Raw genomic sequence first — 26,760 nt, 5'->3', positions numbered from 1 at the left:
CAACTGCCCGAGAGTGCCGTCCCAAGTGCCAGGAGCCAGGCCCGGAGTACAAATATCTCTCGTTGCCGCACTGGAGACTTTTGACACGGAATGGGCGGCGAAGCTGGTGACCTGGACCTAGGTAGGAGAGCAGTGAAGAGTTACGCGGAGAAAAGTAGGTCAAGTGAAGTGAAGTGAAGTGAAGTGGGATGGGGTTGATTTCTATGATGTCTGTTTGCGACAAACTAATGCCCAGTGGGCTTGAGTGTGCATGGATGTCAATGACTCGGTACGCTGCCATTATAATACCACCTACCCGCGAACTACAGCCTACTGAGTGTCACAGGGCCAGTGATATCAAAGCTCCGTATGGTCGCTGCATTTACTGAGGGATGCAACCTTCTGTCGGATTCAATATAATGTGGGTATGAGCGGGGACGAGAGGGGTGTTATAGACATCGGCAGGATGCAATAATAATAGATTTGGATACGAGTAGAGTAGAGGGGCGAAAACGCCAGTGACGAACATTGTCCGGATGAAATCCTAAGATGGCTCTGTTGTCCGCCTGGCATGCCATGCCCTGGCCTGCCCTGCCCTGCGACTCTCCCTGCTGCCAGCCATGTCTTTCTCCTCCTCGACTGCATTCGGACGACTGCTTAACCAGCCATCCTCCAAATGGCATGGTGCATATGTCTAGCGCAAGATCCAGGAACGAAATCAATCCTGAAACCTGCCATTTTTGACGCTGTTCATTGGACGTGTACGCGATCAGATCTTTTGGACAATAAGGGGTAAGTAAGGCTTGGCTGGCTCTTTCATCTACTTCTTCACACTTTCAGAGCGAGAATGTTAAGAAACTTCAGAGAACATCAAGATGAAGTCCTTTTTGAGACAGGATAGGTGCCCAACTACAGATGAATTGCCGCAACACCCGGACTGCGGCATTTACTAAAAACAGATGTTCGTCATAATCATTGACTCGAGGTTCAAATGAGCGGGGGAAGTCCTTTGAGCGAGCATGCTGCTTGTTTCACTCATAGTCGTACCAGACACGTGACTGGTGTTATACGATGGAAAGCGGACACCACGCGGAGCGGTGGACCTCCGCGTGGACCGATCGAAAGACCGGATGATTGCGGATCTTGGAGATCTGGATCAGAAAGCTTGCAAAGGTTTGAATTCTCTCCGAGAAGCAATTGAGAGGACTCCACAAACAGACTCCACAGGCGAGTCTCGGCTCGGATAAAGTATAGATTTTGGACCACCGATCGTAAGCGAGAACGAATTACGCCTAAATCAAGATTGTTATATCATGAGCAGGAGGATAGAGAGAAAAGAGGAAACCAGATGTATCAAAGCTCTGGGATCAGCTTTAAGATGATCCCTTTCCAGGCATAACGATGCGGAGTCTCCCCTTCTTGGACCGTGCAGCAACCCAACCTACCTCACGATTAAATTGAATGTCCAAGCCCTTGAAACTTCTGTTCACCCTAGACTTACAAATAAAAGAAATCGGTCAGCAAGTAGAATTCTGTCGTTTTTTAAACATGAAAGTGGCTCATTGAGACTACGAAATGAAACGGCGAGGGCTTGCTTCGGACATTTCGTTTTTCGGCTAAAAGTGTGAGCATGATCATTGCACGTATAGATTTCAAATCAAATCTATACATAGACATTCATACCGCAATCGCCCTCCCAATTTGGCAGCTGCAGTCACCCCTCTAGTCCTTTGTTTACAAACCACCTCGCTTCGCCTCTCCTCACTCCCTCGAGTCCCTCCCCTCCCTGTCCCGAGTCTTACCCAAAACCAAGCAGACGCCTACATCCTATATCTAGCCACATGAACAGGAATATCTCAAGCAGCTAGCGCGGCTCGCTACGCTAGTGTCCTAATAGGTTACTTAACGGGTTTATGTAAATAGGCTTAGTAAACAATTCGACGCAGATAGGTAGGTCCGGGAGGAACACCTTTCTGCGGCGGATTGTTTGGGGGGTTGGGGGGGGGGGGGGGGGGGGGGGGGGGGGGGGGGCTCCCCCTGTCTTAAATGAGAAACTTTTTGAGGTTCTTTGAAGTAGAAGAGGGGAGATCTTGTCTTTTGCTTTTGCTTTTGATCTGGGAAAATAGTTTGGCTGTGGGAGTGGGTAAGGATAGCTTTTGTATGTTTATGGGAGAGGGAGATGTTGTTTTGGTTTAGCCGAGAGGCGAGATGAGGGAGCGAGTGATGGAGTTTGCGAATGATAACAGGTCATATATGGTTCCTACATCATTCATCGCAAATTACAGCACACATGCTTACGTGATGGAGAGGATGGGAGGTTGAGATATCCAATGATATCACGATGGGATTTTCATAAAAATAGTGATCGAACGCCAATCATACGTAATTAGGATTTTGAAACTGCAAAAGGGAATCATTTAAAGACAGAGACTAAGCAACAACGAAAACCTTCGCATCCACCCTCCCGATCCGGTATTACTGGTGGTCGTTGGAATGACACCAGTCAAACCTTCACAATCGACTCCCCCTTCCCCTTCACAAACACCGAATCATTCTATCCTTGCTCTTTCTTCGCAGCTAAGTCTCAACAGAACTCTGAGTATGCGTCTCCATTCAAGGAATGATTCATAGGCGGTGCACCCAGGAATATCTCGTCGGCGAAGTGAAAGCTGGTAGCTGATCAGACCAGGGTCTTGACACTTGCCCCCAACTGACCCCAACGGAAGGAGGGCCGGTAAAGAATGGTTTACTTCATATTTGAAGAAGAGCTGGCTTACTCTAAATCCACTTTCTCACTCAACATAACCATATTTTCAATCATATGCCTCCCACCCTTTTCCCAAGGCCGATATTCATCGCCACGGGCATGTCAAGATGTTAAAATATATCAGCAGTGTAAATTAGAGTCTTCTGTACCTCATTGGGCCGAGCTTTGATTACTGTTATGGCTTCTGACATCACAGTGCGTAGTGAGATCTTGTTGGTGTTTATCCCATCAGCGACGGTCATAGCCGATGAAAATCAAGAAATATCTCAGACGGCTCCTTTTAGGTTCGCGTGTGCTAAATGGCTATCGGAAGTTCATTTGCACAGATCTGACTTGGGTATTTGGAGATAAGATGGAAGTTGCGCATATTACAGGGTGATGGTTTATGTTACGTTATTCAGGGAATAGGAGCAGGTTTGTGAGCTCGCAAACACCAGACTTCAGATTCCGCACCACTTTGCCAAATCGAGGGTAACAGGGAACTCGAAAAGCGATCTTCAGGAAGTCTCTGTAGCTATGTACGAAGAAAGCCTGGAAGTGATGAATTATCGTTATCCGCACCCACACGGGGACTACCCCGTTTCTCCTTCACGTCATCGAAGTTAACGTTGAGACTGGATGGCGTCAGAAAAATCGGCCTCGATGACCAGATTCGCTGGTGACTAGTTCTATGGAAGTGTTCCTAGCCATAGCAGCTGTCTCGTATGACTTTTCGAGAAGTACTTCGTGATGTAGATATCGATATGTGAACCGGCGGTGAGGACGAGAATGATCGTTTGACTGCTCTTTGCGAAAAGATGACTAAAAGGATCAAAGAAGTGGCAGGTTTTTGGAAGGTACTTATACGGTGCGAAAATAACATCAGAAGGAGACAGTATTGGAGTATATATTTGTTACTTTGGGTTGTAGGTTGATATGTGCTTTTAGACGGGAGAGGTAATGTTGACGAAAATAGAATGGAACCACAATCCCAGATCGACTAAGCCCATTCGGTACCATCGTATTTTGGTATCGAATCGTGACGCGGGGTGACTACTCGTCCTTTTCTCGTATTGAACAACTTCTGAGTTGATCGGTGGTGGAGATTGATGATCGCCAACTTGCATGTAAGCCAAACTCTTCAGATTTGTCCGCCGTACCCTCAATTCCCTGCATGTAAGAGACAATCGACAAGCGGGTTTTATGATTATCGATAAGTTACTTTATTGATTCGGACATTGGACGAAATTAGAGCAAGCTGCATGATGAGAGTCGGAGCTAAGCTTGCTCCGCAACCATGGCGGCGACAACTTCTTCGATCTCCTCAAGAAAAGCCTCGTCACCGTACTTCGGCTGCCAGCCTAGAATTTGACGAGCCTTGTCTGCTTTTGTTCTCGAGCTGCCTCGAAATGTTAGCTATCTTTCCTCTTGAGTCCAAGACAAGTTCATTGAGGAAGAGAGGGGCTGCAGACTTTGAAGCCAGTACTCCTTCAGCATGTCTTAGATTGCCATTGAAGTATTCATTGGCAGCTTCTTGCATTGTGATTTCGGCAACTTCCTCTGTTTCAAATGCACCAAGCTCTTTCCCTGTCTTCCCGATGCCTTCTGAGATACTTCTCCCTAGAGTGATTGGATGTCAGCATTTCCTCTTGTACTCATGTGAATCATGTATCGGGAATGCGTTCAAAAGTATATGCTACCGAAGCAGTCGATTGGAAAGGTAACACTTGTCCAACAACGTACAAGTCTGAAATCCGTTCTCAACAAAGTAATAACCTGTCTTTCCAGTAGGTAAAGCTTTGCCATCGAGAATTGCTCTGATCAGAAGCGTGAACAAGTCTGTGAGGTCGAGGATGTGAACTCGGCTCCAGATCTGCCTCCATCAGCAGGTATTCAAATCATCAGAGAAATTAATGAAGCGTTGCTTACCCCCGAGCCATCTCCAAGCATCACAGATTGTTTCTTGTTTAACGACAACTGGGTCATCTGGTGAACTTGACCAACTCCAAGAGTGAATGAACCTGTTCCGCGGCCGAAGATGAGAGGCGCAGCAACAACATAAGTCTTTACGCCCTCCTTTTCGCCCAAGTCTACCACGGCTCTGGGGGTAATTAGTATATGTCGATTGTCAAACTGAACCGAGCAAGAAGAAGACTTCACAAGAAGAGCGTGAAATGATCAGAAGAATGAGTTTCAAGCTCATGATACTCACAGATCTACATCTCTCACCGGACTGTGGGAATCTGGGAAGTTCTTCTCGATCTCGAATATATCGTCGTCGACATCAGAGTAGACTTTCGTATCGATGCGGTCTCCAGTTACCGGCCAATCCCCGAGATTACTAGTACCAGAGATCTTCAAGCAGTAATCGTTAGCACATGTGACTGTGAAGAAGCTAGGTTTGCAGCACTGCACTAAATGAAGATAACATACATGTATATAATGTGTTTCTTTTCCTGAGTTCGACCTTGCCTGATCTCCAAGGCCTGTAATACAAGCTTTCGCACAGTCAAGATGTCGAGCTGAAGCGGCAGCGATGACAACTTTACACCGTAAGCCTCATCTCAAGCAAAGAGTAGCATATCATCTCGTACTGTCATGATCCTTGGCAGCTTCACGAATCACGTCGAAATCATCCAAGTCCTTGAAGATCAGTGGGTTGACACCAGCGTCCGCAAGTATGGATGCTTGATATGGCTTGCGGACAAGTGCTGAGAGCACATATCGATCCTCCGCATTCTTGTCTATCAGCTCTGTGAGAATGGATCCGCCACTTGACACCGTCAGCCAGGAGCAAAGATCTGGCGATGTGTTATTTGTGTGGCCTACATGTATCCTGTAGCACCTAAGACAAGAATACGGGTTGGTTCCAGCATGTCTCGTTTGGTGAGATTCTAAACGTCGATACCCCTCAGTATAAATGATACCCGATGGAGACTTTCTGATCTTGTGCGGACTTAGGATTTCGAGGAGCTCGAGGAAAATTAAGGCTGCCCAGAAGAAGGGCGAAGTCTTGCTTACGACCCATCTATCTGTGCCTTATGTGCCTGCCAAATACCGTCACTGACAGAGCCATGCATACCACGTGACCAGCCAGAGTGTTGCCAGGTTACATCGGGTATCTTCTAGTGCCAAGAGTTAGGATCTTCCAACCTTGGAAGTTTGTTCCAACGACAACTGCGAATTTCAATCCCGTCGATGATTGTATGGGCCGACTTCATTTGAAGGCTAAAAGAAGTCGATATTCCGCTGATACTACTTTGTTGTCTTTCCGACGGCATTATCGATCTATGATGCTGATTTTTGCCTTCGCGAACTCAGGGGACTTCGATTTTGCCCGGCGGTGTGGAGTGGAACGGATCAACTAGGAATTGGAGATCACTGAATGGGACGATTGAGCATCAGATTGAAAGAGCCCCTCGATAGAGGTCAATGGGATGGGTCAGCGTCGGAGAAGCCGACTGCTTGTCACGCAAATCACTTTCAACTCTCAACCACTGCACCGATCGGCATTAAGATGATTTAATCATTAATATCATTTCGTGATCGTCCACACGTGGTAATACACGGTCTGAAGTCCCGTTATTTGCAACCCAATCGCCAGGCACCAAACGCTCCCTTCGAAGTGCACAATCAAGCAAACAAAGATCAATATTACACTGGGGTCGAAAGCCCCTGCTCGCCCTTCGCCGACACAACGTGATCTAGTATCGCGATGTGCTGCCGTAACTTGGTGACCTCTTCCTCCAAGGCCTTGTTTCGCGCTTCTAGTTGTTCCAGGCGTTCTTTGGCTCGAGTCATAACGAGTGACTTGGAGGGCTTTGTGCGTGCTGTGGATGTCAGTCCGAGGTTTCGGTATCAGGGTAGGGCAGTAGGGACTCACAATCGGAAGAGGTCTCAAACAAATACAGTCCTAGCTCGGCAATCTTGTCATTGAGCCTTTCTCGATAATCTGCCGCGATGTCAGTACGTTTCTGCATCACGAACGAACCCGCATTCAGGAAGGTGGTCTCACTTCGTTCGACGACAGTATGCGCCCTTTTCGCATCCCTCGTCAGGACCTCGTTCGAAGACTTGACTCTCCGGTGCATGGGCGGTCTCACAGGAGCGGCTGTGGACTGCCCGACTCCGATTGGCGTCCTTGGTTCCCAGGAAATCTCATCTGAGTCTTCGTCCATTTCATCATCTTCATTTAGTTGCAGAGCTGGAGGAGTTGGACGTTTCGAAGGCCGGATATGTTGCTCGATTGTTGGAGCGAGGGGAGCGAACCGTCCATCACTTGGAAATTGAACGCCTCGTGGGCTATTGGTTGTTGAAGACAAAGTGGACTGGAGGGTCGGATGAGGGGATATCGGTGACGCATGAGCAAAGTACGAAGTTCCAAGCTCGCCAGAGTTCAGTGCCGCTGCGGTATATTGCCACAATCCTAGGGGCACTTCTGTCGGAGTCGTTGCTGTTGTCTCCCAGGTCGAAATGGGATGATGATGCGACCATTCGTTCTGTTGAGGCGTTTAGGACAATGCCAAAGACTGGTGCAACAGAAGAACTTACCTCCCAATTCCCCTGCTCGGAGAGTCTGTTTTCTTGCATCTTTAGAGAGTAATACTCGTGGATTTGTGACATGATATCTGTTGTACTTGGCGGTGGAGGGAAGATCTGGGCGAGTGACACGACGAGATGCGGCTTATATCAAGTTCCTCACGGCGTCGGTTCAATCGTGAACATGGCTAGAAGCTTGGGCATCTTGGCATTTTTGCCTTTCCACACGCCTATTTCGAGTCCACATCGATCTGGAAGCTCTGCACGATTGGGAGGTGTGTGCTTTTGGAAAATACTAACCCGGACGCCGCTAGGAAGGGGATCTCCAAGCCCCTCTGGTCTGTGTGCAACGTGAGTTGGCGGTGGCAGGGCCCCCCCCGCAAACCAGACTCTGGGGCGGGATGTTTTGTCAAAGAAAGTCTGAGAAAGGCTTCCTTCTGCAGACTGCCTCTCAAGGGTAACCCGATCAAAATTTCTCGCCCAATCATTGCAGGCTGATTGGCGACCAGCTGTTTGCTAGCGGAGGCGCGCTGCGTGCCAGTGCGGATTCCGACGTGGACCGTCGACCGATGGACCAAGTCACCTACCTACCGAACTTGACCGTGATGGGCCGAAGCTTTTCTTCACGAGAGAAGTGCCGATAATATAATTTCGGAACGAGCACTAGCTTCTGCTTTATTGCTATGGAGTAGATCTATGTTCTTGGACTTGCTCTCCTACGTTTTTGGCGAGGCTGCTGATTTTACAGCTGCTGACTGTGCTGAGTATTCATCCTACCTGGACCTGGACCTAGACCTAGATCTACCTGGACTCTGTTTCGTTGCTGCAGAACTCCGGCCTCCTTATCCCAATCCTCCTGAATGGTTGAGCTTAATTCCAATACTTGAGATCCTTGCCGGAGAGGGGGCAAAAGCGGGAGGATCCCTTGGCATGCATTCTGCAGCTTTACCTCATTCGCACTTCCATCCCGTAGTTCTGTGGCAGCCGCCCCGCCCTCGCTCCTCCTCCTCCACTCCTCCTCCTCGGCTCCAGGAGTCAGGACAGCGCAGCGGAGATTTCTGCATGGAGGAGAGTTTATGGTGTCATGGGCACAGTACTCAGCTCCTCCAACGCATGACCGCCTCGGACGATGGCTGAAGCCATGAAAAGCCGCAACTGTCAACGACTTGGTCCTCACACCAATGGGCTCTCTTCTGTTTCCGATTTCGTCTTCCTTCAGTAAGCCTTGTTGCTCCTCACAGGACTGACTGCTGGGCGGGTGGATTTGATGTGCTGTCAGCTCATCGCAAGGGAGTCATCAAACTTCGCACCTCAGCAGCTGGCTTCTGGGGTAGGGTAGGGAGGAGGGAGGAGGGAGTAAGCAAAGAATACGATACGATGTCGAGGCTAAACTCACCGATCTTTCTCTGCTAAATCTGTCTAGTGCAGCCTTGTTACAACGGGCTCGTGAAAATCATGTGCGCCACTACTCTCCTCCACGAGGTATCAGTGCCTTTAGAGCACCAGCTGGCGCCAGCCATTAAGGTACAAGGTACTTCTAGCTGTGGATGTCTGAGTTTGAAACGACAGCAATGACTTTTAAGCAGTGCTAGCAAATTTTCAGAAAAACAGCGCCCAAAACAGCTGGCTGTGGAGTGGACGAAGTTTCTCGCAGTACTTTTCTGTCGGAGAGGGAGCGTTCTGCGGGAGTCTCGAAGACTTTGCCATGCCCGACCCGTCTCAACTCAAAATGTCTTACAGTGCCCTACAGCACAGTACAGTAGTAGTACTGGTACGATCGTGCAGGCCCCGCCAGTTGCTGAAAGAGTTAGAGGCTAAGACGCTACTACAGCATAGAGGGTCTTGGCAGATTCCCGTCAGGCCATCCGAGATCCAGGTCCAGCTCAATTAGGGCATAGCATACTGACTTTGCCGACCGGGCGAACCGCGTTCCGCAAAGTCACTGCTGCCATTATTATTACGGAGGTATTATTACTGCCATTGCTCGGAGCCGTCCACCGGGTTACGACGTGTTCATCGTGTGGGATCTCCGTAAGCTAGGGTAGGGTATGAAGTTGACAACAGTCGGCGATACTTCTCAGGCTCGTCAGGGTATGCTGACCTGCTAATCCTTCTTGCAGGCAGCTGCGAATCAAGCAGAAGTCAGCTGAGAGGATCTAGATCTGCGATACCTCGGACACCAGTCCTTACCATCCCTAACTCAAACCCAAATACTTGGACCAATACTGTATCAGTAGTTTTCGAGGGGAACACAGAGAGCCGCGGAAACCAGAGACATCAAGGCGTCATCATTAAAGTCTGTGAAACACCTGCATTCCGATCTCAAAGAGCTCTGTGACAAACGTCACTTTTTTTTTATACCTGCATCGAGCTCATGTCAACTATTTTGGTACTCCTTTTGGTTAAAAGTTTTTTTTCTCTCCATTTCGGAGCTGATGCGCAGTGCATCTGGCCAGCGCAGCAGCTGAATCGAATCGGGTCCAGTCCGCCATCGTCACTTGGCATTCATCAGGCAGAGCTGAGCCAAGTGGCTCGCAATGTTGCATGTTCAGTATGCGTCTATCTCTCAACAGAATTGCGACACAAGGACACCTTGTATCTTGCTAGCAGAGCATATGTAGCATCAATATTGAAAGACCTGAAGTCATAATGTCAAATTCATCCAAGAGATTTGGCAATTTGCTCACTGATTTGACTGTACAGTCGTCGAAAAGGAGGATCAGGCTCTTGGGATGACCTCAAGCGGGGTATGGGGCGGCATGAAGAGATTCGTGGGGCAAAAGAGCGGGTTGGTGTTGAACACATCGGCCAAAGACTCCACGCTCCTCGCCGTCTTTGCTCACAAATGGGAGATTCCCGACCGTCCCGTCCTTGTAAGAGCCATGCCGCACCATATTTGCAGCTTCAAATTGACAAAGCTTGACGAGGCTAACCTTGCGAAAATGTTATTCGAGACCAATCCTACCGGGAAGGTCATGGGGGGTGTTCCTTCTTCGATTACCACTACTGCGCAGTTGATTTGGCGAGGATTGGCCCGCCTCTTTCTCTTCTGGTCAACATGTCCATAGTCCTTACTGGCAGATGCTCTTCACTGATGTAGTACATCGGATACCCTTGGGACTTCAGAGATATCGAAAAGTGAAGGTGTGAAGGTCGTGGCAAATGCTCGCATCTCGCCGTCTGCCCCATCTTTCTGTCTTCGGGGCGCTTCCAAGGGAATGCTCACCAAAGATCTCTTGGCTCTCGTATTGAAGCTTGTGCGACTTCATGGGCTGCAGGTCAGCCGCAGAGCTGTGAGCGAGCCATAGGGTTGAGAAGGTCCACTGAAAATGTCCCGCAGCCCGTCCGTATCCTGTCCCATCGATCACATATGCTCTTTTCATTGCAAGAAGCTCATTGCAAGAATGTTGTAACTGCAACTTTGGTGTCTGGTCTGTAGGAAACAAGTAGCGAATCAAAGACTGACTGAAATCTGAACATCAGATCCTGATCTTTGATGTCTCACAGACTTGCCACACATCCGATGGAGAGCTCTTTTTTGCTTCTTGGAAGATAATAGAGCTCTGCCAACTTGTCATGTTGTATGCCTACTATAGAAGTCCTTGGGTCGATTGTTGCGAGCCGCGGATCCTTGTGGGCTAAATCTGGTCCCCAACTCCGCGTCCCTTGCACGATCTTGAGTCGACGGCATGGATGACTGGCAGTGGGCTAGCTGTCCTCGTGGTCGTCGGTATATCTTGGTGTCGTAAGCGGTGAAGTGAGATGGACTGCCTATCTTCCGTTGCCAGGCACTGTCTTCCGAACATCTTCATAGGTTATCTTGTCTTCCTCCTCCTCCTCAGCGTCCACTCCACATTAACAAGTCTTTGGCACTTTTGCCATTGTCCAGTAACCTAACAGTCTGTCACATGGTTCTTGTCGAGACGACGCGGGTCGGGAGCGGGGTGATAAGGTTGTAATCGGTCGTTGTTCTCGAAGGACGGGATAGGAGTTGTGCCTGCCACCATCATTCTAACCCACTAGGATGTCTAATTAGTCGTCAGAAAGGTGTGTCCTGATGTTAACCACCAACTTCAATGTCGTACTAGGCACCACTCACTCTTAGAGTTGCATGTGAAGGCCACAAGCAAGCTCAAAGGTGTTTGAAGATTGCCAAGCGGGACGGCTACCTTCATGTTTGTGGACGCAAAACGTACCCATATGCAGGAGAATGGAGATGGGTCAAAAGCTTGAGCAAGCGGAGTGGAAAGATGAGAAGAAGCCCAAGACTTATATCTCAAAGACCTGACATTGCCAAGTAGAATAGGAAAGAGCTTGGTCTGCCAAGGGCCTTCCGAATGGCCTCGTCTCACTGGATCATTACAGCAATGTGCTCTTCATCTTGGGCGCATTGTGGAACTGAGTGTATTGTTAAGTGGCATAGCTGTTCGCATTCCTTCAGTTGAAGGTACTCTCTAGTGTCTATCTGCCCGGTTTTGGATGCGCCTTTCCCTGTTTTCAACGCCTCAAGTGCCGCCTCCAGCGCGGTGCCTGTTTCGAGTCCGGCATCTCCACCAATTCCCTTCGTCTTGGCCCTGAAATAAGGAGAGGCTAATGGGGAGAATCCTGTCATTTATGCTGACTGATCCTTAGTGATAGCCAGATCACGAGCTGTGTGGCCTGGAGGCTGTGGTGTTCTGTAGAACTTTAGGTCAGCCAGACCTCAGGTCTGGTCGCCCAACTCGCCTACTAATTGATCACTATTTGTTTGTGCATCTTCTGTTCAAGCAGATGTGGCTGTATGGATCACGAACAATTGCGCGCCGTGGCTTGCTTCTCTGCGCGCCCGTAATGCCCCCAGATGCCCCCAGAGCCTCCGTGTACCATGTCAGGAAACTGTTAGGGCAATTTCAAAAACTGAGGCATAGCACCAAGCGTAGACTACAGCTCACAAACAGTAATAGTTCACGACCAGAAGGTAGGATCAAGCATGGCTTCTGGCCGTGCTTCTGGGGCCCTGCACCGGAATTTGTTGACTTCTCGCTTGCCAAGACCCCTGTCGGATCAGGGCCATTATCTAATCAGCGAGATCTATACACCGCTGTGTTTGTTCAGTCAGCACACACTTCTCAATACTGACATGACCTTTGCTTTGATATTTCTCAGGCTCTTACTTCATGCCATACTGGGCTACGAGATATGATTTAGCTGCTCTCACCATTGAACTGATTTCCTTTAACAAGCAGTCTGGAAGCAAATTCCATCTCGAGTCACCATTCTCGCACAAGCTAAAAGTGCAAACGGAATCTGTCCAGCACATCTAGAGCCAAGGGATGGATCTATCAGCCTCATCTTCAGCGAGGATTAACTACGTAGGTACATTTGCCGTAGGTACCTAGACAATGTCTCGGGAGTTGCCCACTCACCAGGGGAGACCAGTCCGTCACGTGCCCAACACGTTTAGTCGGGGCCGGGAAGTGGCGAGCCTTCTGGGTGGTGGTCGGAGTTCCAGGATCTGGCCGTGGCATTGTCAGCAACGTTCAGTGCATCGAGGCCTCTTGGCAATCAGGTCACGACTTTGCACGACTGGGCGACTGCACGACTGGCCACCACCAACACCTACACCAGCACCAGCACCAGCACCAACACCACCACTTCCATCCATCCACCCCCACTTCGGACTTCAATAATGCTGGATGGATTTGAATCTATTCTAGGGAAGTGGACGGATGGATGCCTTTGCACCACCTCGGCCTGCCTGCTTTGGACCAGAACCTATCCCAGCCTTGCCCAGCCCAGCCCACCCAATCCAGCCAGCTGGATGCAAGTAAGCTCAACACCATCCCGACTCTGCGGGTCGCACTAGGGTAGGGGTACCTATGGGGTTTACCCGGGGGCGTGGGCGTGGGCGTGGGCGCGGCGCGGCGCCAATACACCACCTCATGAACATTTGGAAGCTCGTATGTTTTCCTCTTGGCACGCAGCAGTCGCATGTGAGATGAGGTTCGAGCCCAGCAAATCGAGTTTTTCCATTATCTATGCCACTAAAACCTAGCCCTATCGTCGGCGAGGGCTTACCGAAAAATGGCAGTAGGGCAGAGCCGCGGTGGCTGCCAACAGTCCACTTTGGCACCCTCCCAGAGCTTCGAGGCTTGGGCCAAAGATACGGACTTCGGCTCCGCTAGCCATACACAGTCAATACGTGAGTGGCACAACTCAGCTAGACTTTCGGAGCCCACAGGAAATTGCTGCAGAGAAACATGATCAGGACCTGCGGCATAGTTTGCTTGAGGTCATGACATTTGGACGTCAAAATGGACCAGACCGTCTGTCTGACTGGGGGAGAAGTCAAGTCCATATAACACCCTGTGCTCCTCACCAAGATTTCGATTCTGCACAGCAATCATCTTCCTCATTCTTGATTCGTCACAAGTCTCTCGAATCCTCTCATAATGCACGCACAACACTTGTCACTGCTGGCTGCCGCCTTGTTCGGCGCAAAGGCGTATGCCGGGATCAAGGCTTGGGCATCTCCAGAGTATGTTCAACACCGCCTTCGTGACACAAAAATAATTCTCAGCCTCAACTTGCCTATCTCCCAAAACATGAGAAATCTCATCATTTCCATAGCTAATTTGACTTAGATACAAGGAGATCTTCCAAAACGCACTTCCAATTCCGCCTCCACTTGCCTCTACTGGCAGTTACACCAACTCAAATACCGGAAAGACGATTAAATACTTTGAGATTGAGATCAAAGACTTCGAGAAGCAAATCTATAAGGATTTGCAAACTACCTCGCTTACTGGTTACAATGGCATGGCTCCTGGGCCAACCATACATGTAACAAGAGGAGAGGAGGCAGTTGTTCGCTTTATCAACAAGTCAAAGCGTGACTCGTCTATCCATCTTCACGGGTATGATGACTTCAACTCATAATTTTCTAGCAGTTCGCTAACACATATGTAGATCATACTCGAGAACTCCTTTTGATGGTTGGGCTGAGGATGTCATCTCCAACGGGCAGTACAAAGATTATTACTATCCCAATGCCCAGCCAGAGCGAACATTGTGGTATCACGACCGTAAGCCTATCTTTTTTGCCAAATCGAACCTCGCTAACATTACGCTCAACAGATGCCATTGGTGAGACAGCAGTCAACGCCTACTTCGGGCAAGCGGGTTTCTACATCCTAAAGGATCCCAATTCTGATCTTAGGCTTCCTTCTGGAGAATATGATGTTCCTTTGATGCTTGCCACTAAGCAATTCCTCAGCACGGGAAAATTACTCTCACCAGAGAACGAGCGTGACAGCTTGTTCGGAGATGTGAATACTGTCAATGGTCAGCCATGGCCATTCATGAACGTTGAGAACCGCAAGTACAAGTTCAGACTTCTCGATGCATCCATCTCCAGATCCTACAACCTCTATCTTGTTGCCGATGCCGATCCTAAGACCAGGATTCCATTCACTGTTGTTGGTGCTGATGCTGGCTACCTCGATCATCCCGTTCAAACTACATCGCTTGTCATCTCCATGGCTGAAAGATGGGAGATCATCATTGACTTCGACAAGTACAAGGGCCAAAACATGACCTTGATGAACGAGCGGGACTTCCAAACGAACCCTGATTACCCCGCCACTGACCGCGTTCTTCGCTTCGTTGTTGGCAATGACACGAGCTCATCTGACGGCAATGGCAACATTCCAGAGCACTTGGCTGACCTCGCAATTCCTGCTTCACGCACCACAATCGATCAGACTTTCGAATTTGGCAGAACAAATGGTCAATGGCTCATCAACGGCGTCGGCTTTGAGGACGCAAAGAACCGTATTGTTGCCTACCCCAGCCAAGGAAAGACACAAAGATGGAGACTGATCAATAAGAGTGGTGGTATGTATAACTCTTTCAATGACTTGATAAATTACTAATTTTCTGACCAGGATGGAGTCACCCGATCCACATTCATCTCATCGATATGCAGGTTGTTGCCCGCTCTGGTGGTCGCGGTGCAGTGACTCCTTATGAAGCTGCTGCTCTCAAGGATGTGGTTTATCTGGGAACCAACGAGCAAGTCGATGTTATCGCCAACTTCGCCCCATGGTCCGGACTGTACATGTTCCATTGCCACAACTTGGTTCACGAAGATCATGATATGATGGCCGCCTTCAACGTCTCACAGGTTGATCTGTCAACTTACGGTTACCCCGAGAAAGTCTCTTTCAACGACCCAATGGCGCCTCTCTTCCGAGCCAAGGCATACAGTGGAACCGATATGGCAGCTGTACAGGATGTTATGCTTCCAGGAATGCAGAATATGGATGCTTACCCAGATGCTAAGGCTATGGAGAAGGCTCTTGATGATTACTACAAGAACCCCCCAACGTCCAAGACAAGTTCCACTGCCACTTCTACAACTACGGTGCCAAGCACATTAGTTACAAGCACCACCACTCCAGCGATCACGAACAAAGCGACAACGACAAAGTCTGAGGATAAGCCAAAGACCACGTCAAAGGCCACAACCACTACCACGAAGAAGAAGTGAGGATGATGTACAGAGTTATGACTTTATGATCTCGATGAAATTGTATATACTGTTTTTCTTATCTAGCGAAGCCGCTCCCTTAATATGTTACATGCTTTGCGCATCGTATCCGGCGCAGGCGGAGGAAACTAGGAGTTTATAGAATGTCACATTTCCAATTCAATCCACTGTGCACTCACTCCTTCCAAGTTGACTCAATGATCATCACGTGAAGCCCCCCATTCTTGGAAGACATCCGCTTCGGGAATGTCCAAGCGAAATCAACACTAAGTACTCCGATGTTGAGAAGCCCATATCTCTAGTTGACTCAACTATCGTTGTCATATCTGAGACTCTTAATTTCTTCACTCACTGTACACACTAGACTGGCTTCTGTATAATTCGTTCTTCTGTGTTGCTTTGACAAGTCACTTGCGATGTATTCTTCATTTCTATTGGCTGTTGCGGGGGTGGCGTTGGTAATATACGTACTGGGGAGTTTTTACCCACGTTTCTTTAAAGATAAGGTGAGTGTAGAGTCATTCTGTTAAATTAAATATGAAGTTGTTCCGATGCAGACATCACAAAGTCAGGATGGTACTGCTGTAAGCAGATGTCTATCGAAAGGTTCCGCGCTTCTGTACGAGTAGCACAACGGTTGACAACAGTCTAGAAGAGTCAACAGCTACAGAGTGAAAAATTGCCGGCATCGGATAAGATCAATGTCGGAACAAATGAGTTCGAAATTCAACCACGGCCGGATTTCGACTGGCGGTCGACACCACCATTGAAGATACGCCCTTTTAAACCGGTATACCACCTAACGATGGGTATGAGTTTCTCAAGGTATCGACATTAGTAACAGACTAACAGCAGAACAGCTGTCAACACTTCGCATATTTCGGAGCTCATAGAAATGGACCGCAATTACCTGGATAGGATAATGCTTCGTAAACAGATCATGCAAGAACATCATGACATTGCCACTCAAGCGACACCCGAAGTCAAACCAGCGGTCGACGAGCTTTACACATGGCTTATCAATACATATTTGCCTTCGCGGTACCCCACAATGTTCAGCGTCACGTCGCTTGGACTGCTGAATCACACCACGTCACAACATCTTCCACTTCAGCCCTCATCAGACCCTGTCAAGACCTTTGAAATTCTTGGCGAGAACTTGGACGAAGACATCTTGATCTTACTGCCATCGGATGATGGCGACGGATATGCTCTGAAAGGATATGTGACTTGCTTTCCAGCAGGCTTCAATACGAAAGAGAAATTAGGCTTGAAGCTAAGGGATATTCATGGTCCTGTTCCAGGCTACAAGCAGAAACTTGAGTTGAGCATGGATAGATTCTTCGAGCGGCTGGAAGTAGGCAAGGTGGTAAAAAGAGCCAATGCAAGCCTTCGGGATCCAAAATATCAAAAGACTTTGCCACTGACATTTAGCTAGTGGTCCATCAACACCGATGAGAAATTATTCGCCGCGAGTGGACTCCATCTCTACGAAGGCGAGAAGGAAACTGTTGACGAGGAAGTGGACGTAAACACGGTGAGTCCCTCGCTCTCTTCCACCGCTCCCGGTACCATGGGTCAGGAACAAAACTAATACTAAGGACATTTTTTAGACTTTCCTGCGGTGCGAGCGCCAGCTTCTGCACCGTCTCCCAAAAACCAGAGCGCTTGTCTTTAACTTCAAGACTTACCTCTATCCGCTGAGCGAGATTAAGCAGGAAGGGCTTGGCGAGGATTTAGCACAGGCGATCGATGGTCTGAAGGAAGGAAGTACGCCTGCCATGCATTTTTACAAGCGTGGGGTGGTCTGGGGAGAGGCTGTCAAGGCTTACCTGCGAACTTAAGGCTTAGCTGAACAGTTGGGCAGAGCTTAATGATGGAGGCCAGAAGAGCTGAGAACTGTAGGATCCAGGCTGACGGGAGGATCCGACGCGGTCTAGAAGGCGTCCGGACTCTAGGATCTGGAATTATTACAGGATGCCTGTCAAATTCGTAGTTGTTCCAATCGCATCAACTTCCAATGCTGGACAGAAGAGTCGGCGACTTGGCTTGCAAGCTTAAATTGGCCGCAAGAAAGGCTTGAGCCGTATGCATGCAGGCAGAGTGAGGCTCCACAGAATCAAAAAGTATATTTTACACACAACGAGTGTGGTACTGCACATGCCTCGCGGAAATACCAACAGAGAAGCAACATGCATACATATGCATGCATGCAGGCATGGTGCATTATGTATTGAAAGTATCTGGAACATAGCCTTTGCAGAGATCTGGTACAACAAAGCCTTGCAGACGCAAAGGTCACACACATGGGATCAGGAACAATCATGCCCGTTCGAGGCTTGTTGTGCCAAGGGGCTGCCAAGGGACGATTTCCATTTTTGGACAGTTCTTCGCTTAACGCTCAGCCACTTCAACAACAAAGCATCCGACCTCGAACGACAGCGGAAATAAACCAACACCGTAACCCGGAGTTCCAGATCGACAGGAGAAGCGCTAATGATGACTTGCAGAGCCAGGCGCCAGGGCCCATGTGCGAACCGTGTGCTGGGCTCGAAGACGTCCTTGTTTTCGAAATAGTTTTCGAATACTACCGGATGTTTCACCCCGCCAACGAAGCGTCGTCCGACCGGTCACACCGACAATCCAATACCGAGCACGCACCGAGGCCACTCGATCAACAGCTGAGGTGGTACCACTAGAGCCCATTCTGAATGCACTGTCCTTCATTGGACAAACTCAAGCATGGCATTTTGGGGATCAGAGAGCCTCATTGTGTCATCAGTCAAGCACCTGCCAAGTTTCGCCTCCAAAAGCTTGTCCCCCCAGAAAATCAAGGAATATGTACACTCCTCGAACGTCCAAATCCCAAAGCTACGGGACTTTTATGCAAGCCATAGACAGATCTCGGGCGCCAGAAACTCAATCTATCCGTAGGTGATCGTCTAGAACGTGCTGCGGAGTTGAGTGTCAGGAAATCCTCACAGGTATCCTGCTGGAGGCTTGGTAATGTTTCGCGATACCATCCCTGGTTTCGCCAGTAAAAATCTGGGGAGCCTCCGTGGAGTTGACTGTGAGAGGATTGGAGCCTGAGATCATGCTCTTTGGGATGAAGGTATGCCATTCTCGAGTGGTGATGAGATCTGGATGTTTTGTTCTTGCAGCAGCTTGAAAGTTTGAAACTTTCTGGAGCAAGAAACTCGACTCATTGACAGTCTGAAGAAGATGCTGTCGAGAAACAAAAACATATAAGTATGATCAGAGTTCTCTCATGTCTATACTTGCTCATCCACCGTTTCCTGCAATTTCCTTTCTATGCAACAGCAAACTAAATTTCAAGTCTTCATTTCTTCCTTAAAATGCATCTTACTCCCATCCTCATCACTGCGGCCGCAGCGTCAACAGTCCATGGCCTTAACTTGGCAGACGTCCGTAGTACTCTTGCTGAGTGTACAGAAAAGCTTCGACGCTCTCTCCCAGACTATAGCAATATCTTCACACGGTCTCCTGCAGAGATTGAGACGCGTGCTGCTTGTCCAGCTGTCTGGTCAACAATAGTTGCTGAGATGCAAGGGATGTTCATCAACAAGACTACGACACCTAGTCAATGTAACGATGACGCAAGAGCAGCTATTCGGGTATGTCACCTCTCCCCGAATGCCGAACATCTATCTAATATAGCTTGAGGCTGCGTTCCATGATTGCGGAACCTGGGACACCGCTCAAGGGGCAACGGGTGGCTGTGATGGCTCCCTTGTGTAAGAAGTCCAAGCTCCATACCAATATGTTCCGAGAGATAGCTTCCACATACTAACTAACCCCCTCCCAGCGTCGCCGGCGAAGCATTCAACCGCCCCGAGAACAACGGCCTCCAAGATATCAGCAACAAAATGCTCGCCTTGCAGGCAAAGTACACCAGCACCGCAACTCCCATCTCCGTAGCAGATCTCCTCCAAGTTGCCGCGTCAGTGGCAACATTGACCTGCCCTGGCGGCCCCAAAGTCCCAACATTTGTCGGCCGCAAGGACTCTGCTACTCCAAACCCAGACAAGAGACTTCCAGATTGCCACGGATCTGGGGATTCTCTTTTTGCGCTGTTCCAAGCTAAGGGGTTCACGGCAAATGAGTAAGTTTTCCGGAACGCTCATATACGATCTCAGATATGAGATTGCGTTGAAATAATGAGATTAACATAACTAACACCTCACCCCTCACAGACTCGCCGCCCTCCTAGGCGCCCACTCCGCCTCCAGAGCCTTCTCTCAAGTCGACATCGTCCCCGGCACACCTCAAGACGACACCCCCGGCATCTGGGACGTGCACTACTACTCCAACACGCTCAAGCCCGTTCCCGGCGTCGCTTCCTTCCAGGGAGACATCAACCTCGCACAGCACCCCGTCGTTGGCAAAGAGTTCAACGGGTTCGTGAACTCGCAAGGGAAGTGGAATAGCGCTTATGCGAATGCCATGGCCAAGATGGCTTTGCTGGGTGTTCCTGGGGGAAAGTCAAATTTGATTGATTGTACGGGGATTTTGCCCAAGGGGACGTCTGCTAAGAGAGATATTAAGGCAGCGCCCATTAATGACTGGATAAGATAGGTTTTTGTTTGTTTGTTTTATATTTGTATTTTACTGGTTGGTTGAGGGGCGGATAATGGGATCTGGGACGGAATATGGAATTGGATGGGAAGTGGGTATTAGTGTTTTGGATGGTGTCATGATCTGGCTGCCTTTAATTAGTTGGATATTTAGCGTAACGGGGACTTCTCCAGAATAAATGAAACCGGATTGATTTTCTCGCTTCGCCTAGGTATAATACCTTGACCCCTTTCCAGGATTTTAGACGAGACCTCTTCCACGATGTGGCTTTGTTGTCATCCTCGCTTAATTCAACTTGAGGTGGCATGATATGGTGCGCACGCATTGTTTGTACCGGTCTCTCATTCCTATGGGGCTGAGTAGTGCAGCCACTTTCAGAAGCCATGGTTAGGACAAGCAATGTATTTGAAATAGAAGAGCTCAAGAAGGTACGTCGAAGTCGATACAATCCACAAGATGAAGCGGATGATCTAGCCAAGGGTCATTCGGAGATGAGGAGGACGTGGACGCTGAGAACGTCCGGATTATGAAAAGAGAGATAACATTATTTCCAGTACTCCGAGCCAAATTTGGCAACTGGTACGCCAGCAGTCGATCAAGGTGCTGCACCTGCGGCTCATCGTCAAAGTTCAACGAAAAAGCAAGTAAAATTTGGACTTGGACAATGCAAAGGCAAGTCCCCGAGAGAATCCTTATCATTCCTGGTATCCTGTGCCACTAGAGCAACCTAAACACACACAGTTGTGTAGCCCAAATCGGCAACCCTCTCAGTTTAAATCAGTCGCATGCCACCGGCTGCCACTCAGTCATTCCCTGACCGCCGCCATCCTATGTCCGAGACCCGCTCTCTCTATGTATGATGTAAATTATTTACCTTTCCCTTAAAACACAGATCGTACTCCAACTGCAATCAACATCTCGACAAGCTCAAGAGCCAGTGTTGAAACGATACCCGGACACGTACTTATCAGTCTTCTTCTCAGCCTTCTTTTTACGTTCCTTGCTCGTCTCTTGTTGCTGTGTACTGGTCTTGTACAACCTAGGGCTCAACAGGTTCAGATTCTCATCTCCCTTCACTCCCGCGATCTGAAGGGCCAGTTCATCGCGGATCTTCTTCCGTGCCTTTTCACCTTCCGAATCAGAGTCCGAATTCCCGCTTGAATCGGAGTCTGAGGAAGAGTCTCGACGAGTGGCCGACTTTGCTTTCTGGCTTGGCTTTGGAGCTTCGAATTCGGAGACATCAGAGGAATCCTCGTCGCTTTCCTCCTCACTTTCTTCACTCTCCTCGTCGTACATGGTTTGCAAAGTCCGCTGCCCACTTCGGCCCACAACTGGTTTGATCGACGAAGAAGTCGCAAGCATCGATTTGCTCTTGCTTAGGCTGCTCAAACTCACGCCGACCTTCATCGCTGGCCTTGGTGCAGCGCTAGACGTTGGTGGGTAGACGAGTGCACTGGATGGTGGTATGGTTGAGTGAGCTTCATAGAGAGAAGAAGTTAGTTGCTGATCGAGCTCGTCTTGAGTATTGTGCCCCTCATCGGAGAGTGATTCCTTACTTGAGTTTATTCCCGCGGGTTTAGGGCTGACCTGAGGCTTGTGCGCTGGCAAAACTGGTGGACTTGAGTTCGGCACATCGACTTCAGCTTCGTCATCATCAGCATCCTCATCCACTTCTTCGGCGTCTTCATCATCTTCGGAGCCTGAAATTGACTCTCCGTCTTCAGCCTCATCATCTACAAACTTATTTCTTGGCGTTGATCTGGGCTCGTCCTCCACCTCCGAATCTTCTTCATCCTGGTCCTCGTCGTCGTCACCATTAGCTTCAGATGCAGAGTCACTATCTGACTCAAGCGGCTGGGAGTTGCGAGCTTTGATAGTATCGGTGGATTTCGGATGCTGACTGAAGATCACGGGTGAGCGACTATCGCGAAGAGAAGAGTTGTGGCTCTGAGTTTCGTCCTCGTCCACCGCCCTGTCTGTTTCGACATCCTCATCATCTGATAAACCTTCCTCGGTGGCCAGTGTTTCAGCTGTCTTAGGTTTCTCTGGAGACCTAAGGCCAAGTGGCTGCTTTTTAGGTGTCGGCCTACTAGGTATGTCTTCTTCGGAATCGTCTGAAGAAATTTCAACCTCAGTAGGCTGCTTTGGTTCCGGCTCTGCAGACTTAGATTTCTCTATAATGATATTAGCTCCAAAATCCAATTGGGAGTATGAATCTGCATAAATGAAATAGGTATCTTAGAGAAAACAACAGGGATCAAGCATACCTTTGGCTGCTGGAACTGGAGTGATGCTCTTGCGCCTTGGAGGAGCGGGAATAGAAGATGTTCTTCTGGTGACTTCAGGACTTGGGTCTTTTTCAGCTGATGAGATCCTCTTCGCTACATCGGGAGTTGATTCTTTCGTAGCTGGAGCAGCTTTCGGCCCGACTGGCGTGATACTTCGACCAAGGCTGGATCGTCCAATCGAGCGGCCAGGTGGAAGAATGGGTGTGTTTGATCTCGGAGGTGGCAGAACTGTGATTCAATTAGTAACCAAAGCTATGCCTTCCCTATGAGACTTACTCGTGCCCTGTGAAGACCTTGGTGTCGAACTGGGAGCAATGACATCTCTGGTCGCCAAGCCTGGTGGCTTAGGTGTCGAGCTGTTTGGCGTTGGAATATTAGGCGAAGGCTTTGGTGTAGAGCCATTAAGCTTTGAGTTTGGCGTGCCAAACTTCGGTGGTAGAATTCGGCTTGGGGGTCTGATAGGAGTAACATTGTCTTCGGGTTCATCGCGGAAGGATACGCGTCGGCCGTGCACTTTTGGAAATGGCATCTGGTTCTCAATGCCGACTCCGGTTGAGGAATCATCTGTCGACGCTTTCGAGCCTGTTGGGGACGAACTCCTCATAGCCTGAGATGAAGCTGTGCGCTTAAGAGCCGATTTTCTTTGCCCTGGGATGAAGGGAGTTGAAGACTGGACCTTGGAAGAAGATGAAGGTGTTCCTCCTCTGGGCTTAGGAAGGATTGGAGAAGAAGATTTGGTATGTCGGGACTCATCCGGGTTTAATGTCTTCTTCCCTTTCAGAGCCGCGACCGCCGCCTGCTCTTCCTCCTTGCGCAATCTATCGGCCTCATCAGCAGCAGCTTTTTCTCGAGCCAGACGATCCTCTTTGACACGCCTCTCTTCCTCAGCCTTCTCCTTGGCAATCCGACCTTCCTCACGAAGTCTTTCCTCGTCAGCTTCCCTCTTCTCCCTCTCTTCGCGTTCTTTCTCGAGTCGGGCAGACCTAGCGATGGCTGCCTTACGTTCAGCTTCTCCATGCTTGAAGTCCTCGACTTGAATCCGCTCTTGTTCCTCAAGTTCAGCCCTCTTTGCCTCAGCTTTGAGGGTTTCCTCAGCTTGACGAGCTTCTGCAGCAGCAAGCCTGGTCTTCCTTGCCTCTTCTGCTTCCTGCTTTTGCTTTTGCCTGGCTTCTCGTTCCTTGCTGTTTGGTGTGAGAGGTAATTCGCCAGGAGTGGGCTGTTCTTTAGAACCAGAACTTCGTCGGCTTCCGGTGGGCGGGGTGTTGAACTTGTTTTTCGACCATTCCAATCCTGGTAGACCAGAAGTGCTGTTCCTAGCCTTCAAGGACGCCTTCCTTCCCTTCGCAATACTCGCGAGACCAAACTCTTCATCATCTGACGCAATGTTCTCATATATACTGGTTTCATCTTGCGCCATACTCGGCCTTCCATTCCGCTCCCGTTCGGCAGACCGAGATTCTGGCCTTCTACGCTGGCTGACCGGAGCAGCTCCATTCTGCATGAGACGTTGATCGACTGACAATGGGCTCGTAGCTGCGGTCGACACCGATGTTCCACGTTCTGTGGCTCGCTGTATATGGTAGCTGGCGCTCTTCGCTCTTGGATTCGACCCTTGTGATTGCGCTCGAGCCGAGGCTTCGCCCAGAGGACTCGATTGGTGTCTCTGCGACTGGATATTGAAGTCTTCATCGAGATTGTGCTGGTTCATCTGCTTATCAGCTGAACCGTACTCATCAAAAGGAGAACGAAGCAACGCAGGGGGGGGTGGAGACGGCGGGGGGGTCTCGGCAATCTCCCTCACCGTCTCGGATAGTGAGGAGCGCGCTTTTCTTACATGTCGCGAGTTATGGAACGGCCCGTTTGGATTGCCCAGAACGATGCTCTCTTGAGAGTTTGGTATGATATTTGTCTCTGAGATAAGACCATTCGTCCTTGAAGTCTCTCTGGCTCCCACCTCACTCTCTCGAGATGGCAATGGCTCGTCCGGATCTGCCACTCTCTGACGTTTATTCGACTTCCAGGTATTGGCTGACGTAGATCCGTTCACCCTTGCGCTTCCTTCTCTCTCGCGTTTGCGGCTCACAGATGGATCGAATCGGAGCGCGGAATTTGGCGCAACAGAATCTTCCCTGCCAGGGATCGAAGAAGCTTGGACAAATCGAATTGTAGAAGCTGTAGCGAAGAGACTTCCCAAAATCTCGCTCTGGGTGATGTCGAACTGCTGGTCATCTTGAACCTTCTTAAGTGCGAGAGGTCTGTAATACGTTTAGCACAGTACGGAGAGCGACATCGAGCTTTGGGTGCAACAAAATACTTACGTTCCATAGTTGATCTGATGGATCCTTGAAGCTTCCACACAGAACTCTTCAACCGTATTCTCGGGAGACGCGACGACGCGGAAACAGCGAATTGGCTTGTCGCTCACATCGTAGGCCGTCGGTCCAAAAAGCTGGACTCGCAGACTGTAGCCAGCTGGCTGTGGGGGACCCATTGGAGAAGCCATGATTTAAAGTCGGCTTTTCAAAGAAGCGCAAGCAAGCTCTCGAGATCGAGAATGAAGCTCGTGTTTTGTCCAGAGATTGGAAGAAAGCATCGAGAGTTGTGAGCAAAAGGCGCGTGAACGTTGAAAAGCTGCTGCCGAACTTTAACTTCCACTTTCACGCGACATTTAAGGTTTAGGGCCCCACACCTGCTAGCGTCCGCCCTGGTGTTAGGGGTTCAGAGCTTGGGTTCAGTGATGGGAGGTGAGTGATAACAGAGGAAAGGTGAGCTCGATTGTGAATTATGTAGTCATATATACCTCTGATATGTATTATTCACATCAATTGAGGGGGACTTGCCTCCATTATGTGCACAAATTGTTTGCCTGTTTGCTTCCAATCTGATACCCTGTCTGATCGATAGGGCAGCTGCAGCGACTCATGATCCCTGGGTCCCAGCCCCTCGTTTTGATTCCGCAGGTGCCGAGACGTGCTGATACGGTCAAATCTCGTCTTCAAATTTTTCATTCAATATTGTGAATTAGGTAGGAAGTGATTTTCACATTTATAGAGGTTTGATTTCTATGATAAGATCACGAAACATGAAATGGAGTTTACAATGAGTGCACTAATTATCTTAGCATTAAGTGGCGATAGAGGTCCTTGACAAACAACATTTCATTCCTTCCAGGTTTGCAACTTGGTGGTGCTTGGATACCGATCCAAATAAACTCTACGAGCCTCTGAAATTAGGTTCGATCCCGTCCATATATCCCGAGCCAGACCAGCCCTTTACCAAACCCCAAGACTCCCCAACATTCACAAAGTTCTTACATCATGTCAATCGTCCCAAAATAAAACCATATCAAATCCGTCAGCCTTTTCCGAATCGTTCAATCATCCAACACCCTCTCCACGGCGCCAGCTCTCCTTAAAGATCCCCCCTTTTGTAATCCCCTCCCTCCCAACTCCGCGAGAAACCCAGCAGCCACCAACCCATCATCACTAACGAACCAACGCCAAATACAGCCACCAACACCAAGAAAACAACCACCCACTTCCTGACCTTAAAGGCATCCTCAACCTCCGCCCTCATCATCTTCCTCTGCTTAGTATGCCAATGCCATGGCTCAGCCTTCTCCCTCTCCCTCTCTCCACTCCTCCTCGGACTCCTACTCCCACTGGCAGACCTCTCCCTCAACCCCTCTCGCGCATTGACAATCAGATTCGGCGACCTTACATACGCATACGGACCCTGATCGACTTCTTTATAGACTAATCCATGCAGAGAATCCCTGATGTGGCCGAGTAGTGTGGTAGGTTGAGTTCGTGAGGGAGAATGCGAGTGTGTTTTTGTGCGGAGGCGGTGATTTTGCGAGTCGATTAGAGCGAGTGAGAGGAGGAAGGATACGAACGTTATAGGGGTGATGAGGAGCTGGATGAATAGTCAGTCTTCTTGACTATTGGCCGTTTGCAATTGAGTATCGGGAATTGGGGAACGTACTCTGCTAATAGCACTTTCCTTTGGAGCTTCTGGAGGAAGAGGGGAGCGAATCTGCGGTATGGGAGAGCGGGGTGGAGATGACATTTCTGCGAATTATG

At 49.3% G+C, this 26,760-nt stretch overlaps 8 protein-coding genes across 9 annotated transcripts; 3 read left to right on the top strand and 5 right to left on the bottom strand.

Moving 5' to 3' along the window:
* Nucleotides 1-4,003: 4,003 nt before the first annotated feature.
* ONS95_008101 (uncharacterized protein) lies at nt 4,004-4,265 on the bottom strand (the record flags this gene model as incomplete). Its single annotated transcript, XM_058501639.1, has 2 exons — nt 4,004-4,124; nt 4,198-4,265. The coding sequence occupies 2 exons, from the start codon at nt 4,263-4,265 to the stop codon at nt 4,004-4,006; spliced, it is 189 nt and encodes a 62-aa protein (XP_058362960.1).
* A 156-nt stretch (nt 4,266-4,421) lies between these two features.
* ONS95_008100 (uncharacterized protein) lies at nt 4,422-5,601 on the bottom strand (the record flags this gene model as incomplete). The annotated part of the gene is made up of 6 exons (XM_058501638.1): nt 4,422-4,598; nt 4,655-4,826; nt 4,938-5,080; nt 5,159-5,268; nt 5,320-5,498; nt 5,555-5,601. 6 exons carry the CDS (start codon nt 5,599-5,601, stop codon nt 4,422-4,424), a joined length of 828 nt encoding a protein of 275 aa, XP_058362959.1.
* A 778-nt stretch (nt 5,602-6,379) lies between these two features.
* On the bottom strand, nt 6,380-7,348 carry ONS95_008099 (uncharacterized protein; the record flags this gene model as incomplete). The annotated part of the gene is made up of 3 exons (XM_058501637.1): nt 6,380-6,555; nt 6,609-7,224; nt 7,277-7,348. The coding sequence occupies 3 exons, from the start codon at nt 7,346-7,348 to the stop codon at nt 6,380-6,382; spliced, it is 864 nt and encodes a 287-aa protein (XP_058362958.1).
* A 5,028-nt stretch (nt 7,349-12,376) lies between these two features.
* Nucleotides 12,377-16,030, top strand: ONS95_008098 (uncharacterized protein). The gene is made up of 4 exons (XM_058501636.1): nt 12,377-14,160; nt 14,213-14,328; nt 14,381-15,139; nt 15,190-16,030. Exons 1-4 carry the CDS (start codon nt 14,063-14,065, stop codon nt 15,792-15,794), a joined length of 1,578 nt encoding a protein of 525 aa, XP_058362957.1. The 5' UTR covers nt 12,377-14,062; the 3' UTR covers nt 15,795-16,030.
* Nucleotides 16,031-16,110: 80 nt separating this feature from the next.
* ONS95_008097 (uncharacterized protein) lies at nt 16,111-18,242 on the top strand. 2 transcript variants are annotated; one of them, XM_058501634.1, is made up of 4 exons: nt 16,111-16,300; nt 16,447-16,603; nt 16,655-17,178; nt 17,233-18,242. In XM_058501634.1, exons 1-4 carry the CDS (start codon nt 16,211-16,213, stop codon nt 17,386-17,388), a joined length of 927 nt encoding a protein of 308 aa, XP_058362955.1. In that variant the 5' UTR covers nt 16,111-16,210; the 3' UTR covers nt 17,389-18,242. The 2 variants fall into 2 exon arrangements, with proteins under 2 accessions (XP_058362955.1, XP_058362956.1); XM_058501635.1 differs by lacking the exon at nt 16,111-16,300 and having other exon boundaries at nt 16,445-17,178; nt 17,233-17,331; nt 17,408-18,242.
* Nucleotides 18,243-19,150: 908 nt separating this feature from the next.
* Nucleotides 19,151-20,390, top strand: ONS95_008096 (uncharacterized protein; the record flags this gene model as incomplete). The annotated part of the gene is made up of 4 exons (XM_058501633.1): nt 19,151-19,429; nt 19,479-19,549; nt 19,621-19,917; nt 20,009-20,390. The coding sequence occupies 4 exons, from the start codon at nt 19,151-19,153 to the stop codon at nt 20,388-20,390; spliced, it is 1,029 nt and encodes a 342-aa protein (XP_058362954.1).
* Nucleotides 20,391-21,317: 927 nt separating this feature from the next.
* Nucleotides 21,318-25,485, bottom strand: ONS95_008095 (uncharacterized protein; the record flags this gene model as incomplete). Its single annotated transcript, XM_058501632.1, has 7 exons — nt 25,368-25,485; nt 24,997-25,309; nt 24,513-24,933; nt 22,955-24,377; nt 22,658-22,906; nt 21,947-22,564; nt 21,318-21,868 (listed from the first exon to the last, which is right to left on the bottom strand). The coding sequence occupies exons 2-7, from the start codon at nt 25,179-25,181 to the stop codon at nt 21,318-21,320; spliced, it is 3,447 nt and encodes a 1,148-aa protein (XP_058362953.1). The 5' UTR covers nt 25,182-25,309; nt 25,368-25,485.
* A 222-nt stretch (nt 25,486-25,707) lies between these two features.
* On the bottom strand, nt 25,708-26,746 carry ONS95_008094 (uncharacterized protein; the record flags this gene model as incomplete). The annotated part of the gene is made up of 2 exons (XM_058501631.1): nt 25,708-26,593; nt 26,663-26,746. 2 exons carry the CDS (start codon nt 26,744-26,746, stop codon nt 26,090-26,092), a joined length of 588 nt encoding a protein of 195 aa, XP_058362952.1. The 3' UTR covers nt 25,708-26,089.
* Between the last annotated feature and the right edge of the window lie 14 nt (nt 26,747-26,760).

This window comes from Cadophora gregata (assembly GCF_030347475.1).
Source record: "Cadophora gregata isolate MNR1 chromosome Unknown scaffold_2, whole genome shotgun sequence".
Lineage (NCBI taxonomy): Eukaryota > Fungi > Ascomycota > Leotiomycetes > Helotiales > Ploettnerulaceae > Cadophora > Cadophora gregata.
Note: the sequence above shows the minus strand (reverse complement) of the source record. Positions and strands in the feature narration are given on the sequence as shown.

Coding starts and splice junctions, on each gene's coding strand:
- ONS95_008098 (XM_058501636.1), top strand. CDS start 14,063: ATGGCTCCTGGGCCAACCATACATGTAACAAGAGGAGAGGAGGCAGTT. Junction 14,161..14,212: donor TCGTCTATCCATCTTCACGG/GTATGATGACTT, acceptor ACACATATGTAG/ATCATACTCGAGAACTCCTT. Junction 14,329..14,380: donor AACATTGTGGTATCACGACC/GTAAGCCTATCT, acceptor TACGCTCAACAG/ATGCCATTGGTGAGACAGCA.
- ONS95_008097 (XM_058501634.1), top strand. CDS start 16,211: ATGTATTCTTCATTTCTATTGGCTGTTGCGGGGGTGGCGTTGGTAATA. Junction 16,604..16,654: donor GGTATACCACCTAACGATGG/GTATGAGTTTCT, acceptor ACAGCAGAACAG/CTGTCAACACTTCGCATATT. Junction 17,179..17,232: donor AGGTGGTAAAAAGAGCCAAT/GCAAGCCTTCGG, acceptor ACATTTAGCTAG/TGGTCCATCAACACCGATGA.